The sequence below is a fragment of the Pogona vitticeps genome, chromosome 1 (assembly GCF_051106095.1).
Source record: "Pogona vitticeps strain Pit_001003342236 chromosome 1, PviZW2.1, whole genome shotgun sequence".
NCBI lineage: Eukaryota > Metazoa > Chordata > Lepidosauria > Squamata > Agamidae > Pogona > Pogona vitticeps.
In genome coordinates, this window is record NC_135783.1 from 233,638,322 (window position 1) to 233,658,607 (window position 20,286).

The 20,286-nt window shown below is 40.2% G+C and overlaps 1 protein-coding gene across 4 annotated transcripts in view; it reads left to right on the plus strand.

Annotated features, from left to right (window-relative positions):
- HSPBAP1 (HSPB1 associated protein 1) overlaps positions 1-20,286 on the plus strand; it is an 89,666-nt gene that overhangs the window by 35,645 nt on the left and 33,735 nt on the right. For all 4 annotated transcript variants that reach the window (XM_020805941.3, XM_072985228.2, XM_020805949.3 and 1 more), the window contains 2 exons: positions 953-1,137; positions 16,443-16,579. In XM_020805941.3, the coding sequence (XP_020661600.3) occupies positions 953-1,137; positions 16,443-16,579 (322 nt within the window). The remainder of the gene's footprint in view (positions 1-952; positions 1,138-16,442; positions 16,580-20,286) is intronic.

Genomic DNA, 20,286 nt, shown 5'->3' on the forward strand with positions numbered 1-20,286 from the left:
TGTTGTTGGATATGGAAATGATGGCTACAGAAATATTTTACCAGCTTTTGGTCCTTAGCTTATCAACTTTCCAACAACCCTCAACTCAAAATCTAAAGCATGGCTTCAGTCTCTGGCTTATTGAAGGAACAAGAATTCAGTGCTCATAGATGAGATATGACAATAAACTTTTCCACCCTGCATAAGTTCTTAGTTTGTTCATCCACTCCTGCTGGCCAGTAGAACTAAACAAGAGTGTTCTGGGAGCCTCATGAGTGCACTTGTATGTTGAGGCAACTGTTGTTGGGAAGAGAAATATGTAAAGAGATTCTTTTTCCTGCAATTACTTTTTTAAGAAGAAAGTCTTAAGCAACTGAGGCAAACTTTTCTCACAAAAATCCTTCTGTTGCACAAAAGTGGATTTAAAAAACGCAAACTGCCTGTTATAAGGAATTAGCTATAGTCATTGTCGTTGTTGTTTAGTCGTTAAGTCATGTCCAACTCTTCGTGACCCATGGACCAGAGCATGCCAGGCCCTCCTATCTTCCACTGCCTCCCGGAGTTGGGTCAAATTCATGTTGGTGGCTTCGATAACACTGTCCAACCATCTCATCCTCTGTCGTCCCCTTCTCCTCTTGCCTTCACATTTTCCCAACATCAGGGTCTTTTCCAGAGAGTCTTCTCTTCTCGTGAGATGGCCAAGGTATTGGAGCCTCAGCTTCAGGATCTGTCCTTCCAGTGAGCACTCAGGGTTGATACTGTATAGTCATTGTTGTTGTACATGCTGCATTTTCAGCTGAGACATCCAACCTGCTGTAATTTTATTTGTGGGTCTGTATTGCCTTTAATTGGTAATTAGAAATGAGACAGGAAGATACTGTTTTATCTTCTAGCTGGCTTCTCCGCTTATCTATTCTTTATTATTGGTGCTGTGTTTAGTATGCATGTAATGTGGTCTCTTCTATTGTTTTAGCTCCTCTCTTTGAAACGGAATGCAGTTATACGGAGGCTACCCTTGAAGAGTTTCTTGCCTGGAGTGGAAGACAACCGTCTCGCTCTTCTGGCCCATTCTGTGATTACGATGTGTGTCAATACTGGACTTACGCTGACTATAAGTATATTGCGAGGCTGTTTGAAGACAAGCCAGAGCACTTCCAGGTACATTACCAACCTTTTCGTGTCTTTCATTTATCTCATCAAAACATGATGGGAACATCCAGGCAATCTTCTTAATGTTGTGCAGCCAGTCTGGGTGTCGCAGAGAGTGGTGCATCGTAATTTTGTTAAATTGTCATTTGTTACATTTCTGTCCTATTTCCTAGAAACTCAGGAAAGTGTACATGATTTTTACCTCCTGTTCTCCCATTCCACTTCACAGAATTGAACATCAAGAGGAAGCCGTAAGTTTAGTCCAGGGGTCTCCAAACTTCAGCGGGAGGGCCACATCATTTATGCTCCACATTTTTGAGGGCTGAAGGAAGACGCACACGTATGCACGCATGCACAAGCACTCATGCATGTGTGCCCATTCGTTGGGCCAGATATAAAGGTGAGGTGGGCCAGATGTGGCCTGTGGACGATATTTTGGAGACCCCTGATTTAGTCCAAATTCTTCACCCATTCATGGAACTCAAAGCTATAGCATATGTAGCAGATTGCTCTCCAATTCTCCTACAGTGAAAGGAGGGCACCCTTACTATGGGTTGCCCCTTCCACTTGCTTTGAAAGGCAAGAGTTTTTAAATCAATCCTGTGATCCAATTCTGCTGGGTGAGGACAGTCCAGGAAGTGAAGTCTACTTCCTCCTGTGCTCTACTTAGGTGACGAGATTCAGTTTTCTCAATTCACTAACCACTTTCTTTATTATACAGTTATAAAAACATTCCATCTGTCTCTCATCAATCTTTGCATTCTCTACCCTCCCTTCACCAGATATCTGAAGAGGTGCTGTCTCAGCGGAGGGTGGGGGAGCAGTCCAGGCTTCTTCAGTGATGCCCTAGTGACTATGAGGCATACCACCACAGACTTCAGTATATCTCATATCTGCCATGAGTACTCTAGTACCAGCTCCCAGTATTAGAGTGGGATCCACAAAGTGAAACTTCAGGATGCCAGCCTTCAAATACTTGCAGGACATTGAAGGTACCAAGAGGGAGGACCTTTCAAAGGGGAGTGACTAATAATGAAGGTTATCCATTCTCCTAACCATTGTTGTTGTAGGCATTCCCTCAATCCTGTTTTTGGAATGAGCCAGGAAGGAGGTCAAACCTCCAGCTAGGGGACACCTCACCAGTGTGCCAGTGACTTGGGGAATGCAGAAAGGGAGGATGAAGATGAAGCCTTCCCTCCATCTCCAAAGCACTGTACTAGCATGAAGTCAGGGATTCAGGGATGAAACAGAAGGTGTGATAGAGAACTTTCCTCTTCCTTCATCACTAGAGTGGATAGAAATCTACTCAACTTCATGAGGATACCTCCGGATTCATCTTCTGCATTTCAGATGCCATCTTGTCACACAAAACAAGTGACAAAGAAGCAGGCACCGTTTTAAAACATGCGGCAAACCTGCATTCTAATCCTACTTCCTCCATCAGGATATGAAGCTATAACATTCCCAGGTTCATGATAGTCAAAACCAAACAAACAACAACAACATCAACAACAAAAACAGACATCCGTAACCCACTTCCTCTGACTTTGAAATGGCCCCTTCACCACTACCCCATTCCTCAGGAGAATGGGCTTGGTTTTGTAGGTCTCACCCAGCCTGCAGGATGAGGTGAAGAATTATTGATCTGGAATTTATCTAGATTGGTATTCTCTGTCCAGCTACTGAGATCTAGGGCCTTTGTTGTCTCCTGATTTATATGAGGATTGAGAATAATAAAATGTTTTATTAGATCGCTTTCTTCCGTTGTCTCATGGGAAGCTCTTTCTTTTTATCTTTAGTATCTGCTTGAACTACTTCTAGAGACTCTCCAAATAACTTTGTAGTCATATCTCCTTGTCTAGCTAAACAAGTGTGTAACCTTTGGAGGTAAAAGTTTTTTTGGAGTCATATGCTACTGACAGTATCTATGGTGATTGATTTCTCAACCAGGGGCAAGTCAGTTCCAAAAGTTACATTGTTTGTTTTACACCTGTGGCTCTGAAGACTCTGTAAGTACAATTGGTTTGGGATCTAGAGTTAGCTTGTCATGGTTTCAGCAAATCTATCTACAGCCTGACACAGCCATTTTCTGAGCTTAACTACTAAACTGCATGCTGCAGACGTAAGCATATACACGAAAGGTTGCTGCCTTGACTATTTTCTTAACATTATGTTTCAACTCGAGATTGCCCTGAAAAAAATATTTCAAGATATATTTGGCCCAGGGATAAGTAGCCATGCCAAAGTGCAGACTCTGCTCTTTTATCTTCCTAATTTATCAGAGACTCTGCATAAATAGAAAAAGATAGGCTGAGAGTTCTATGTCTACAAAAGATTGCAATCTGTACAACAGTGTCTTGGGTAAATTGTAAAAAATTTTCATCTGAGACGACTGGATCTAGCTGCAGCCTGGTTCTCCCATTCCTCTCTAACTGTGACCACAAATAAATAGGGATGAGTTTTTACGATTTCTTGGACCACAAACCTCATAATTCTCCATTCTGGGATTTCTGCCTGACATATAAACACCTGAATGTGGCTCATGTAGGAGAAAGGCCAAAACTGGAAAGCTCTGAGACTTAGCTAGGCCTAACTCTGTCTAGCTTCGTGTCCAGAAAGGAAACTCCCAGTTACCACCAGGGCAGGAGCAGAAAGCTTGAGTGGAACTAGGCCTTAAAGCTTTCCTGTTTAGGCCTTTCTCCCAGGTGAGCCACATTTATGTCTTTCAGAGAAAACTCCCAGAATGTAGAATGATGGGATCTGTAGTCTGAGAAATCCAAAATTCCCATCCCTAATCACAGCTCAGGGTAGTGGCAGTTTTCCTGAATGTTTACCCTGAACCTTCAGGGAGGTCAGGATCCACAAATTTGAATGGAACTCCTATGATTTTAAATCCAAGATTTGCACTACCTTTTAAAACCTGACTCGGATGTCTTCTACCTGAAAAAAGTGAGAGGAGGCTTGAGCTTATCTCCATCCTTCTGTCAGAGCAATAAACTAAGTGATGTACAAGGACATGGGAGACCTGGGCTTGAATTCCAACTCAGCAGTAGACATTCATTGGACGGCATGGAACTGGTAAAACTACTAAAGTACCTCACTTACCTTCTTAGGGTTGCTATAAGTCAGTCCAGACTTCATGGCACATAACACATCACATTAAACCACAAATTAACACATACAAGGAAGAGAATGCTTGTAGTCAGAAGAAGAAGAAAGAAAGAAACCCCTCAGTGGATGACTGATGAACTTGTTAATCACAAAAGACAAGCAAAAGTAAAGAGGGACAGAAATAGGGTCCTTCTTTTCTTAAGAATCCTAAACACAATTTGTCAGTGACTTGTACATAGCAGTGGTTCCAATGCTGGATCTCCAGATGTTCTTGGACTACAGCTCCCAGAAATCCTGGTCAGCACAGCTAGTGGTGAAAGCTTCTGGGAGTTTTAGTCCAAGAACATCTGGGGACCCAACATTGGGAACTACTGAAACAGGAATAAAGAGAAGTGTTATAATCAATGCAAAGAAATAAAAGGAAGCAGTGGAAGAGTTAAAACAAGATATCTCTTCCGTAAGAACCAAAAACCAAAGAAAAACTCAAACCAAGATTAGGGATCCTGAAAAATCAGTGGGAATATATTAGGATTGAGATGATTAAAGAAACATACAGAAGAACTCTACGGAAGGGAGCCAAAGAAGCTTGATTCTTTCATAGAAGGAGGACCTGCTATTTTAGAACACAAAGTTGCGTTCAAAACAATTTGGAGGAAGTAAACTCTAGGAGTAAATGGGAACTGTTTCAAACTTTGTGTGTATGTTATGTACTGTCCGATTGGAACTGAATGACAGTGACCATAATAGGGCGTTCAAGGTAAGTGAGATACTTAAAAGAGTGGTTTTACCAGTTCCACACCCTCCAGTGAGATTCTATGGCCCAGCGGGGATTCAAGCTCAGGTCTCTTATTATTTATTATTATTAGTTTTATTTGTATGCTGCATTTCTCCCAACAAAGGGACCTAAGGCAGCTCCTACATTCTAGTCTGTCATTCTCTCTACTACATCACACCCATTTCAAGCTACAGAGACTGAATCTATAAAAATCATAAGAAAAGTGTGCCAAAAGGTATGGAAAACAAAATGGTGACCCACAGACTTACAAGAACAACCAGCCCCCAATTCAGCTTTGTCGAGGCTTCGCAGTCCTGTTCTCGACACCGACAAATTCTCATACCACCTAATAAATGAGGGTTGCCAACTACCAGGGAGCCATGGGTGTGCCACCCCGAATGTTGCTTCAGCGATAAGGTGAGGTGCTGACTTAAATTCAGCCATTTTATTATCATCAGAATTTAAAAAGGGGAGAGTGATACCAGAGCAGAATCAAACTAGATTTTAGTATAACTCTTAGCAGAGAAAACATAGGTCTCAGAGAATCTAGGCCCAGGAACATTCACACATAGTATAGAATGTCATTGTAACACTTTTGTTTTGCCCATCCTCCTCTTGATCTGGCAGATGGCCTGGTCCTGGAATGCAGGCAGGAGGAAACCACTGGCAGGCCAAAACATTCACACCAGGGAGCTGGAGAGTGAAGGCCATATATCAGGGCCCAGGAAGGCTACAGATAAACATACCAATAGATAAGGGAAATAGATACTTTTTTCCTCCAGACATTCAGGTGCATCTTGGGCATAGGCCAAGGACACATGAGCACACAATAAGCATATATATAGGTAAAGGTAAAGGTTCCCCTTGACATTTTTAGTCCAGTCGTGTCCCACTCTAGGGGGCGGGGCTCATTTTCAAGCTGTAGAGCTGGCACTTGGCCAAAGACAGTTTCTGTTGTCACATGGCCAGCGTGACTAGGGAACGCCGTTTTACCTTCCCACCGAGGTGGTACCTATTTATCTACTCGCATTTGCATGCTTTCGAACTGCTAGGTTGGCGAGGAGCTGGGACAAAGCGATGGGAGCTCACTCTGTCGCGTGGATTTGATCTTACGATTGCTTGATCTTCTGACCCTGCAGCATACAGGCTTCTGCGGTTTAGCCCGCAGCGCCACCACGTCCCTAAGCATATCTATAGGGAACCAATATATCAGCATAGTTGGCATGGATCCAAACTTGACTGGATCAAGTAGTTTGATTGGATCCATACTTGACTGGATCAAGTAGTTTGATTGGATCCAAACTTGTGGTACAAATGACCAATAGAATTGTAGCATTTTATGACTTTTTGTCTGTATCATATAAAACATATGTACACTGTATTTTCGGGGTCTTCTCTGCTTTTAAGAGAAGTCCCAGCTGACCTTTCCTTTGCTGCTATTCAATGCTATTCAAATAAAATCGAACCTTTGGTTCAGCTGTTGCATCTGTGCCAGATTCTTTGCCAGAGAATCTTAGAACCCAGGTTTGGCCGGTAACAAGTGCCTATCAATGTATCCTCTGGGACGTGTCCACCTTTATTGATGCACTCTCTGAAGATAAAAAAGTGCTGGCACAAACCTTTCAACAAGAAGGGCTCTCTGTTGCCAAGCAACAGATGTTGTCCACCAGACATACTGTCGATGCCACAGCTAAATCAATGGTGACCTCTGTAGCGCTTCACCGCTTTTCTTGGCTTAGAACTGCTGGCCTCACTGAGGATGTGCATGCGCTTATTGAAGACCTCGCATTCGATGGGGCAGGTCTCTTTAATGCTGAAACAGATGACATTCTTGAGAATGTCCAAAAGAAGAGGACAGCTGCCAGGTGTTGGGGAGTCTGCCCCACATACCAGCAATGCCCTGAGTGCACTCAGTGGTGGCGCCCTTACAACTCCTACCAAAAATCCCAGCATGAACCTCAGAGGCAAATATCCTACACGCCTTACTATAAACAACAACCTTACCAAGCCAAACCTCGCCAACAAACCACAACCAGGTGCAATGACTGCAAGACTAAACATCATGTTTGATGCCCACTCGGCTGAGATCCCAACACAATCTCACAATTCCACTTCTGTCCTTCGGAAACACTTACCTGCATGGGAAGGGATCACCACAGATGCTTGGGTCCTCTTCATCATACAAAGCAGGTACAACATACAGTTCCACCAACTCCCTGCACCGTCACATACTGTCACACCTCCTTCACAAACCCTGCAAGATGAAATACAAGCACTGTTACTCAAGGACGCCATAGAACCAATACACCAGACAGGCAGAGGTTTTTTCTCTCGTTATTTCACTGAATCCAAAAAAGACACAGGCCTCCACTCCATCCTCAAACTCAGGGAGTTAAATCAATACATCATTACCACCAAATTCCATATGGTTACTAATATGATTATTAGTTTTTAAAGTACAAGAAGATTGCTCATTGTATTTATAGCAACTGATATAACACAGATATCATCCTGCTAACTGAGCCTTCAAGTACTGGCAGCATACCATGTTTCCCCGAAAAAAAGACAGGGTCTTATATTAATTTTTGCTTCAAAAACACACTAGAGCTTATTTTCAGGGGATATTTTATTTTACAGTCATGTCATCTTCTGGTTGCTGCACAATGCTGCACAATGGTGGAGGGTAGGGTTTCACTTAACTAGGGCTTATTTTTGGGATATGGCTTATGTTACGAGCATCCTGAAAAGTCATACTAGGGCTTATTTTCAGCTTACTTTTTGGAAAACAGGGTAGTATCATGTACCTTCTCCGTCTTCAGGCTAAACACATAGCATTCTCTCACTCTTTCCTGTTAAGACTAGTTTCCCACACTATTTACCATTTTCGTTGCCCTCCTTTGACTCTATTCCAATTTGGCTACCACTTTCTTAAAATACAATGACCTGAATCATACACATCTGTCAAAAATGGCAGACCAAGCTGAGACACAGGGACAGTACCCAGTCACTCAGTGAATTCCCTGATTTAGTGTGATTTGAACCTGAGCCTCCTTAGTGCTTATCAGATTATTTAACCTTCATGCCACCCTGTCAGCTGGAAGTCTGTAGTTCAGATCTTGCAATCATGCATGCATTAATTGATCTTAGGCTACCACCTATTGTATCATATCTTGTTCCCTACATATATGATAGATATACCGGTACATGTATAATAAGATACATTACAAATAAAAATTATAGAGGCACTGTATGTTAAATGGTTTGAATGCTCAAAAGTGAGGTATAAATCTTGAAGATCATTGCAAGTTTGGAAGGCATTATGCATAAATGGTTTAAATAAATACATTTACAGTTTTGGGGTGCCAGTGACTACTTGTTGAGTACTTGCGACATTTTAAAAGAAAAGATTAGATATTAAACTGAGAAGAACACATGCAGAAACTAAAACTATATAGTTAGATAACTTAGTTAACCTGATGATGTTCAGTCATTCAAGTCAAAAAGGTCCTAACTGGGTTAATATCAGGAAGGAAGACCTTTGGAAAAATGGCACTATGCAAATACAACAAGAGCCTGTGAAAAATATTTCTAGAAGCAAGGCCAGCACTGAATTAATGCTGCTGTCTGAGAGAAACAGCCTAATGAAGCAGGTTAGATGCAGTATTGAAAGGTTTAAGAAACACACCATCTAATTGATGCTCTCTTAAGCACAAAGTAGGGTACATAAGCAGAGTCCTGCTGGATGAGGCTACAAATTGTTTCTAGTGACATGTCACCATAGTATTGCTTCTAGCATCAAAGTACACCAAACATACTGCTACTGGAGTACCATTTAACATAAGAGGTTGTGAAGATGAAATCTGACTCAGACATAGCATGGAGCAACATTTGTAAGTCCACTCAGTATGATGATGATAACCATGTGCTGTTCAAGCAGTTCTGACTTATGCCAACCATTTCCAGGATTTTTGAGATAGAGAGTACACAGAAGTGGCTTACCATTTCCTTCTTCTGGGGGCATCCTGGGACTGTATTGTTTGCCCATGGCTACACAGACTGGCTCTTCTCCCAAGAGGCACAGTGAGGAATTGAACTCCCAACCTCTGGGTCTACACCTCACTGTGCTATCCAGCCAGCTCAATCAAGTCAAGATACTGAGGGAGATTTCCCAGAGCAAGTCCTCCACCTGAGAAGCTTGACTCCATTTTTCTTATAAATTCCCATGCTTATCAGCTGTTTCCATTTAGATTTTATTCAGATACTTTTCTAAGGTGACTTGAAGGGTAGAAGAAGGACACTTACCCTTTTTTTTATACATAGTGATTAATAGGGCCATTTAGAAGTTGTTCAAAATTTAGATTGCACTGTTTATCATTTACAGTTGTATGGCTTAAGGTAATGATTCCATTATTTTAATGTATGAGAATAATGCCACATCTTCCTGGATTTTTGTTCACTTGATATTACATTACAGGATTTTGAGATATAAATCAGAGGCAAGATATATGCATGAAGTTTAAATAGAAATGAGACCTTTTAAAGTGACATATGGTTCTATTAGCTCCATTGTAAGCAGCAAGCAAAATAAATGTAATTCAGAAGTAATGTGCCATCTGTTATGGTTGGGATACTTATATACTGCATTTCTTTCCGTCGTAGATCTTTTGTATTGGTTTTTAAAAAGCACCTCATTGTGACAGGATTTTAGTACTTACGAATTCCTTTTCAATTCATTGGGTAAAAACTATTTTGCTCATAATCTCATCAGGTATTTATTGAGCCTGCAGCTTTTTTTTTTAAACAGAAACACTTTTAAAATCTAATATTGATTATGCCTATTCTCTTTCTTCTTAAATTGCAATAGAATAGAGAAACTACTTAGGTGTGAGATTAAAGTATAGGAATAGTTATTGCCCTTAACTTTATCACTGAAGTAGTTATATTGGATTTTAAATTTTATAGTTGTGGAAAGCTAGATGAACAACTTTTCCTTTGTGGTTTCTTGAAGTTTCTGACAAACATTTGTATCAGACTTTTGTATTCCTTTCTGTAAATCATGTGAGTTTCCACCATTGCCTTATTCACTTAGAAGCTTCTTATTCACTTTGAATCCCTAGTATTGAATCTCAGAAAAACAGAATTGCCTTATAGAGAGTCAGACCATATTAGAAATTTTCTAGTGTGGAAAAGTTCATCCCTAAACAAGCTAGAGAAATCTAAACTGAGCAAGCTGGAGAAATCTACTCTGGACAGAGGGGATGGGCAGATTTGGTCTTTGGAGATCACTTTATTCATCAAATAGCAGCCAAAAGTATTTGCTGCTGCAAAGCCTGACCTTTTTGTAAGGGGTCAGGCTCTATCATAAAGACATCAGTGTTTCTTAGTTACAAGGGAAGGAGTTATATCAGGAAATGTATGGGTTGCATAACGAAGCCCTAGGAACGACACAGTGTGGGGAATAAGTCTACTTCAACTTCTGTCTCTTTACAAGTGGAACTGTGGGAAGATCATTTTGCTCTAAACTTTGCAGCTTGCAAAATAACATTTATAAAGGTGCAAGAGAATCATTGGCGCCTTTAAGACTGACAGATTTATAACAGTGCATGCTTTCATAGACAGGCAACCCACTTCTTCCAATGCATCTTATTGCATCTGAGTACGTGGACTGTGTATCTACAAATGTTCGCACTATAATCAATTTGTCACTCATGAAGGTGTCACCAAATTCGTTGTTGTCTTGCAGCAGACTATTAATATTTTTAAATATTGTCGCATTTACTGGTGGTACTACATTAGTAGGAATTATTATTATGCATCTGATGTGTAAATTGATAATTACCGTAGGGCTGGAGGCCTGTTTTCAGATTTGCTAGCTGCCCAGGGGCTATACAATGTGGCTTAAGAGGCAGGACTCAGTTTAGAAAAAGGAGAACAGTGTTTTTTTAATTTCATTTCATATTTCATTAGGTTTCATTTTATATTTCATATGCTAATTTTATTTTATGAGATTTGTAATAAAATTCTGAGTATTCAGACAAAACCTTCCACCACAAGCCACTCATTGCTGATTTAAAAGATGGGCTTGTTTTTAAATCACTAAAATAAATTTGTTGTAGAATACACTCCTACCGTTCCTGAACTTTAAACTCTATTGCTGTAGTTAACAGAGAGAATTACAGTACTGAGGAACAGAACTGATAGTTTAGGACCAATAACTCCAGCACCATTGAAACATGGAGTATTCTGGGCAGAGTGTCACTAAGGGAGTGGCAGGAAGACTACAGGAAGACAGAAGAATAAACACCTTAGAATATGCTTAGGGGTGTTAGAATAAGTACAAGTTTTAAAAGAAACATATGAAAAAACTAAAAGAAAGTCTTGTATTTCACATGTTCCAGAGAAGCAACCCTGTTACTCTGTCTCAGCATGTCAGAAAATTAAAGTGAAAAAAATGAGGGGGGAGAAGAAGGAAAAACATCATGGCACCCTAACAGCTTATAAACTTTTTTCAGTGTGAGCTTTCATGGGTCAATAGATATATCTGAAGTACTGAAGTTTGATCCATGAAACCTCACACTAAAACAAATTTGTTAAGTCTTTCTTGTCTCCCCTCCCCCGCTTTTTCCCATTAATTTTGCTTTCATTTTACAGAGTACTTAGTGATTTACTATCATATTTTGGCAGCAGACCATGCCACCAGTTTTTAAGAGCAGATTGCGGTGACGGATTTCAGAGGCAGTTATTTTAGATCTGGATTTTTCTTGGGTTTGTGGGGATAAAAAAACAAACAGAAAGAAACAACAAACATTAGGACTGTATTTTGCCCACCTTTAGCCTATTGGTATATTGCTACCAATAGTATGTACTTTTAAGATCAATATGTATTTTATATGTCCTAAGGGTCATATAGACATTAACACAGAAAATGTAGGAAGCATTCAGCATCCTTTCTCCCAGGGAGGCAACACCCCTGTCTGTAGGAAATATCAGGTGCACATTCTGCATTCTGGTTCATACATACCACTGTTCCATATGTGGAACAGGCTTCATAACTCATTAGTAGAGAGAGAAAAGCACACACACACACAAATAGAAGTCATTGTTTTCACAATGATGTGGCACTGCACCAAATGTCTATTAGATTGATTATACTAGTCACAGTATCACAGACAGGAGTTTTTTTTTAATATGTCAGGGTACGGAAAAAAATAGATGGGTGAATCAGGCACATACACTTAATTTACATAAAGATGGATGGATGGATGGATGGATGGATGGATGGATGGATGGATGGATGGATGGATGGATGGATGGATGGATGGATGGATGGATGGATGGATGGATGGATGGATGGATGGATGGATGGATGTGAGATGGAGAACCTCCCAAAGTTGACTTTCTCCTCTGAAGAAAGACTTAAATGTTTATTTAAAAAAGCTTTAAGTATTTTTTTAAGAAAACTGGAACTTAATGAAATCATAATACATAGAGTATTTAAGCTTCCTGCATTGACAGAGGGCTAGACCCAATCCTTGCGGTTCTTTCTAGCTTTACAATTCTATGATTCTGTGATTATGTCATGGCAAATTTCTGCTTTTGAGCATAAATTCAAGGCCTTTCCCCTTCCCTTTAGAAAAGAGATCTGTGTTAATGCCCCTCTTCTGCTGTCCTCTGATCTGGGTATTTATTTGGCATTAATCTTCTATGGTATTCTTTAGTTGTTTTTGTTTGTTTGTTTTAAATATAATACTGCCAGTGTTCTTGGCAAAAAAAATTGCACTGTGAGCATTAGATACCTACCTAAGACCAATGGAACTGTTTCATTAGAAGAACCTTGTCTTTGAAAATAACTGGATGACTTTGTCCTTAGTAAAATTGGTTTGCAGCCAAGTTTCTACTATCCTATTGTATTTGGAATCCAAATTACTGTATTTTTCGCTCCATAAGACGCACCAATTTTTTAGGAGAAGAAAACAGGAAAATATAATCTGTTTTCTTCCCTCCATAAGACGCACAGACTTTCCACCCCCCTGTTTTGTGGGGGAAAAGTGCATCTTATGGTGCAAAAAATACGGTAATTTGTTATTATTTACTTCATGATTTTGAAGGTTATTTGACTACACTCACAAATTAATCCTGTTCAATTTATTAAAGTAGATATAGTTGTTTAATGAATGCTTTTCTGAGATTAGGTTTGATTGGGTTCTAGCTTGATGTCCATGAAGAAGTCCTTCCATTCCAGGACAAGACTGAGATCTTGCAAAGATTCCTATGGTGCCCTTGTAATCCCTACACATTCCTTAAACCTTTTAAAGCAGATTTTGGAAGACACAGGAGGATGCATGGAGGACAGCAATAAATGAAAATTGTCCCCTCCCTTCCACAGATGCTGTGTCTCTGACACAAGCTCTTTCAGAGGATATTCCACCCATTTGAGACAAAACTCTGGAATTTTGCCAGTACTGATGCACCTTGTTTCAGGAAGACAATAATGGAATGGGTGATGAAGGTGGCAGTGACTTTCCTAAAAATAATGTACACCTAGAGTATCCATGGCTGATTAGGGGTTCAAGCCCAGATCGCTTGAGTCCTCATCTGTCACCTTATGTACATCTCCACATTTGGTATCATAACAAGGACAAGTAATTAAGTTTATATGTTTATTAAAGTGGGGTGATGTTTTGCTTACCTAAGTAAGTTCTGAGAAATTCTAGGTATAGTCCACTATTGGTTTTCTCGACAAAAAAGAAAACCAAAATGCTCTTGTGTAGATCTGTTGGTGCAGCAGGAGTGGCATCACCACCAGCAGCAGATTGCTGCTAATTAAAAGGTTTCTGCTTTGATTTCTAGTTGCATAGTACTTTGTCTCATTCTGATTAATTTGTATGCTACCCAAAATCTAGTCTAAAGTTTTGGACAACCATTTTACCACGCATCGGCTCCTGGAATGGCTAAAAATTCTCCATAGTACTTAGAACAGGGGTCTCAAACATGCGGCCCGGGAGCCATTTGTGGCCCGCCGGATGATAGTTTGTGGCCCCGGCCTGACCTGCCCCCCCGAAGCGCCCACGCGTCCTCTGCTGTCAAGAGTAAAAAAAAAACTCACCTCGCTCACCGGGTCTCCCCCAAGACAGCCTGTCTGTTGGCTGCCAGGCTACAGTTCCAGACGGAGGGTGCAAGAGGCACTGTTCTGTGGGAGAGCCGGCGAGGGAGGCGCGCTGCTGGCCCTTTCCCCCAAGTGCCCGATCTGCCGCCAAGCGATGCCTGAGAGCGAAGCTTGCTCCTGGCCCGTCCTCGAAGAGCGCCTCCAAGCCATCAACAACAGCAGCAGCCACCGCCTCTTCCAGGGAAGCAGCTCTCTGGCTCTCTTTCTCTCTCGGCACCCCCAGCACCAGCCCAGCCAGTGGCCGCCTCAGCACCCAGCGGTGCTTCATCCTCCTCATCTTACTGCTTCAGCCACCTCAGCTCTGGAGGCTGCCTAGGCTCACTTCACAAAGTTTGCTCCTCTGTCATGGTGGGGATAGCTGCTGCTGAGTGCGCCTTTTTTTGAGGGGGGCCCTCAGAGGAAGGTTGCCAGACCTCTGTTTGTGTGTGCTCACACATCTGTGGGGGCCCCACCCCATTCTGTTTAATTTTGCGGGTACCGATGGGGGGGTTTCTCCTTTGGCAAGGCGATTCTGTGAGGTTTTTTTTAATTTTATGTCATGCCCTCCTCCCTCTGCGGCCCCCAGGCTAGGCGGTCACCTACGCTCCCTCCCTTCTCTGCTTTTTGTCCTGCTGCTGCTGGTGGTGAGTGTAAAGAAGGAGCCTGAGGAGGTCGTGGCCAGCGACAAGGGCTCGCGTGCCCCTCTTCCTCCTCGGAGCTCCAGCCAGGCTAAGGAAACTCCTGGGCGGCTTCCTCTCTTGCTCTGCTTGGCAGAAAATTTGATGCGGCCCAGCCTCAGCCAGACTCTGCCTCCAGCGGCCCCCAGGTAAATTGAGTTTGAGATCCCTGACTTAGAAGGACAATTCTGAAGCCTAAATTACCTTGGAAACAAATTGTTCACTATCTTGTGTGGTTCTTTATATCAGTGGTCCCCAGCCTTTTTGACACCAGGGACTGGTTTAGTTGAAGACCATTCTCCCAAGGACGGGGGGGAGGGGTTACTTGTTCTGCAGTAGGTTGTTGGAGAATAGCTTTGAATTGAGCTTATAAAGGAAATGGCGAGCAGGGGCTTAGAAACTAGTAGGAACACGCTGACAGGAGGCGGAGCTTCACTCGCCACTCACCTCCTGCTTGCCGCTCATCTGTCCTCGCAGCCTGGTTCTTTCAAGGCCACGGACCAGGACTGGTCCACAGCCTGGGGATTGGGGACCCCTGCTTTATGTCATCTTGACATGGTATAAGGTGAATTTTATCACATTCTTATGGTATGGGAGTGATAAACTGGTTGATTGTATCCATCTGCTATTCAGTGTGTGACGTCTAAATATCACAATGCTTTATTCCATTATTCCTGTAATGGTGGCTAGTATTCTGTTGCATAGCTCTGCTGGTGTGACAGGGACAACATCACTGGCAGCAGCATATTGCTGCTAATTAAAGGATTCCCGCTTTGATTTCTGATTGCACACTTGACTTTGTCTTAATGTGTGCAAGTTGTACACAACTTAAAATGACTATCCAAAACTCTATGGCGAACTTGTTTGCCGTGTTTACATGCATGAGGAGGCAAACTGCCATATGGCAAATGATCACCTGAGTCATGGACCACAAAGAGTAATTGCCAGTTGAGAAGTTAGAATACCAATATTTAAAGGTTATTTTCCTTTAAATAAAGATGACAGCAATGGATAACTGCCTCCATTCATTGTATTGGCCAGCATCCTCTGCCTATGCAATGGGAGTGATGTCACCAGTAGCAGAAAACTGGTGTTAAGCAGAGTTCTGTTTTCAGTTTTGGGGTCCATGCAACTTCTTATCAGTGCATGTGAGTTGTATGCACTCCGAAACAGAAGAGGAAATATTTAATTAGCAGCACTTTCTCACCAATGGTGATGTCAGATCTGTTGCACAGGTGGAGCTACATGATATCAACTATAAATATTAATTTTGAAGTGTCAGTTGCTTCGGTTGATATCTCTGTCACAAATGACCCAAGACAATGTAAAATGAGAGTGAGAAGTGTTGTCCTCCAGATATTGTTCCCCTGCCAGCCTCATGACCCCCCATCAACAGCTATACTGTTGGGGGCTGATGAAAGTTGCAGTCTAACAACATCTGGAGAGCAACACGTTGCCCACCGTGGTATAAATTAAAGAAAAATGTAGCTTTGTGAAATTGCTACAACCACAAAGAGTGCAAGGAACACAAGGGAGATAGCGATGGAGAGTGGCTAGTTAACAGGATATATATATTATTGTTGAATATGAAATCTTTCTGCAACAGGACATAATGTGGTCTGACTTTGGATTTCCGGGAAGAAATGGAAAGGAGAGTACTTTGTGGATTGGCTCATCTGGAGCAAACACTCCATGCCATTTGGACTCCTATGGCTGCAACTTAGTGTTGCAAGTGCAGGGAAGGTAAGACAAAAATACTAACAATTACTACAAAGCACCGTGACTGATGCCTCACTGTTGTTTGTTAATTATCCAATTGGTGCTTTAATTTTTTTTTTGATGGCTTTTTAGTGTTCTGATGGATTTTAGATCTAATATTAAAAAATCGTATTCTTCTCAAATGAGAAAGACTATTATTATTCTTCCCCTGTGGTTGTAGTTCATGTTAATTCTGGTATTTCTGAATTGATCGTTCTTGCTAAATCTGGAATAAATAGACGTGCCAGTTGTACATACCTTGTTTTCATGTCAATACAAATATAACATTTTTATGCAGAGGAGATTGTGTGTTAAATGTATGAATATCTGATTTATGAAATTATGCTGACACATTTTTCAGATCTTCCATGATAGTTGACTCTCCTATAGTCCACCACAAGAATAGAAGGCCCCTAGTGTGCTTTATTTCCAGAGGTTCCTTCACAGTCTTACCCTGTTGACGGTGTACTTTCTGGTTTAACTCCTCTTTAAAGTGGGGATAGTGTATGCAGCCATGGAGACAGGCCCTGCTTGATGGCCACCTAAAGAAAATCTGAGTCAAACTCAGCCAGTCTTCCCTTTACACTAACTTTTCCTTTTATTTCCAAAAACAAAGCCCTCCAATAATATTTTGAGTATATATCTTGTTTAACTCTTCTTTTTTTCTTCACTTAAACCTGAAACCTTTCCAGTGCTTGAAATTCATTCATCTCCTACCCTCCCACACAATGATAGCACATAACTTGGTTAATACAAGATGGATAGTCAGCAGGTGCATGAAATGTTGGAAGAAATGAATCAAAATCCTTTATTGGTTTGCTTTCCTTTTCCTGTACATTTTATTTGTGCTTGGAAGTAACAGTTAGAAGTAAATACGTATTTGTAGGTTATTTATTTCTCTTTCTAGTAATAAAGGGGGAACTACATTTTGTAAGGATTGTAACATAGCAAGGTATAACTTCACTTCTTTTGTACTGTAACAGTAATATGTTAGTTATTTTTATCCTAATGGCAGTGTGGCCTCAGTAAATAGTAGAATAGAAATAATACCTGTTTCTACTGTAGGCTCATGGGACTGCCTCACACTCTGCGCATGTTGAAACAATGAAGAGGAATATGACATGAAAGTGGGTTTCATAGACCAGTGCGTAGTTTGTAATCTTCAGATTTTTAGAAAGTAGGCCAAAATTTTACTTCTAAGAAATAGTAAAGGGTTTTTTAAATTCTGTAATGGTAAGTATTGTATCTAGTTTCAGAGGAGCCTTGGAATTATATCTGTAACTGATTACTTTTTAAAAATAACTTTCCAAGCTTCGCATTTTTTGTTTTTTGTTTGTTTGTTTGATCACATCTCTATGAAGCAAGTAGAACTGCAGACAGTGATGTGTAGTAATACTGTGTGTAGCCAATGAGGGTCCCTCTAGTCAGGCTGGTGGGCTCCTCACCTTGGCATGTCAAGCATTGACCTTCCCGATGCCTAGCTCCTCAGTAGACTGGGGCAGCAATAATAAGGAGGCGAGATACTTTTTTAAAAAAAATATTAAACAAACAACCAACCTAAACAACATAAACCTAATACCACAATAAAATACAATTACATAATATGCCAGTGCCACTTTTACCCTCACAGCTAGCATTAATAATATTTCTAAAATTCATTCAATCCATTTTCTCTCGAAAACTTCATTGTTTCTTCCTCTTGGCGTATACCCCTTCCCTCTCCGAAATACATATTCCAAAAATACATTCCATATTTTCTTAAAATCATTATTTTTTGATAGGCCTTTTCTTATTTTCATATCACATGCCAATTTATCATTAATTGTCATATCCCATAATTTTCTCTACCATTCCTCTAAATTGATTTGGTTATCATTTTTCCAATTTCTTGCAAAATTAACCTTGCTGCCGTAACCATTATTACAAATAAATCCTTATTTTCTTTCAACAATTGATCTTTCTTAACCATGTCCAATAAAGCCATTGATGGGGACATTTTAATATTTAATCCAGTTATTTTCCTTATTTCTTTAAAGATTTGTTTCCATTTTTTCTTACTTCACTTAACCATCACATATGTAAATACGTCTCCTTCTCTTTTTTACATCTCCAACATAGTGATGATAGGTTTTTATTTATTATATTCAGTTTTACCAGAATTAACTACCACCTCCATATTACGTTATAACAGTTTTCCATTATCCTTACAGACATGTTCTTCATAATTCTTTGATTCCACATTTTATCCCATTCTTCTTCTAGTGCTTCTTTATCCAAATCATGTTGCCACTGTGCTTTTCATCCTTGTGTATCCTGTTCAGCCTGAATTAATAATTTACAGTGGTGCCCCGCATGACGACAATAATCTGTTTCAGCAAAATCGCTGTAAAGCGAAATTGTCGTCATGCGAAAGTAAAAAACCCATTGGAATGCATTAAAAACCGGTTAATGCGTTCCAATGGGAGAAATATCTGCTCATTTTGCAAAGATCCTCCATAGGGGAAGCCATTTTTGATCACTGTCTTCTGGAAATAGGTCCGGAAAACAGTGGGGAGCCATTTTGAAAACCCGACAATCAGCTGTTTCTAATCATCATGCAGTGAAAAAACGGTTCCCAAAGCAGGGAACTAGTCATCGTTAAGCGAAAAAACCCATAGAAACATCGTCTTGCGGTCGCTATAGTGATCGCAAAAAAACTCATCATTAAGTGATTTTGTCGCGAAACAGGGTCATCGTCAAGCAGGGCAGTGCTGTATATATTTGACTTACAGTTCCCTTTCTTTCTTTTCCTCTAATTTCAGACTTTTTTCAATAATCTCTTCAAATTTTGTCATTTTTCTACTTTTCCCTTCCTTTTCCATTCCCTTGTCCACCTTTCTATTTGAATAATAGTAAATCAATAAATCCCCTCTCCTCCCAAGATCTTTTATATTTCCTTTACAGTATCTTCAGTCTTCTCCATCCAATCTTTTATCCTATTTATCCCTTTATCTTTTAATATATTCGTAAGAGTTTTTAAAGATTTTCTGTGAAATTATTTAAATCCACAACCTGGGATAAGGGAGAAATCGGTGGGCTCAATACACCCTAAACTTTTTCCAATTTTCTAACATATTTTTAAGGAAAGGGTTAGTAGTCTTTTTAATCTCTTTCTTTAAACAATATACTTTCAATGCATTTCTATTTCTGTCCAAATTTTTATTACCTTTAATAATATCTGGGATGTGTCTGAGTTGATTTGCTGTATAATATAATTTTAAACTGATTAATCCAAGATCTCCATTTTTTGTGTCACATACCATAATTTCTTACTAATCTTCATTCATTTATTTCCATTACAGTAACAATTTATCATCATCTGCCATTCTTTCAGTTGTTCTGTAATCTTTATAGGAAGCATCCAAAATATACACTTTAATTTAGAAATAATTTTCATTTTACATAATGCTACTCTACCAAACCAGAAAATCTTTAATATCTGATAATCTTTTATCTGTCCAGTTATCTCTTTTTTCAATCTATCCAAATTTATTTTAATTATATCCTGGTGATATTAATCCCTAAATATTTAATAACATTTCAAATATTGTTTTCATTCTTCTTTTCTCCTCATCCAAGTGGTTTAACAATAAACATTTGGACTTTCCCCAATTTACTATTAATCCCGTTATATCCTCGAATTCCTCCAAATG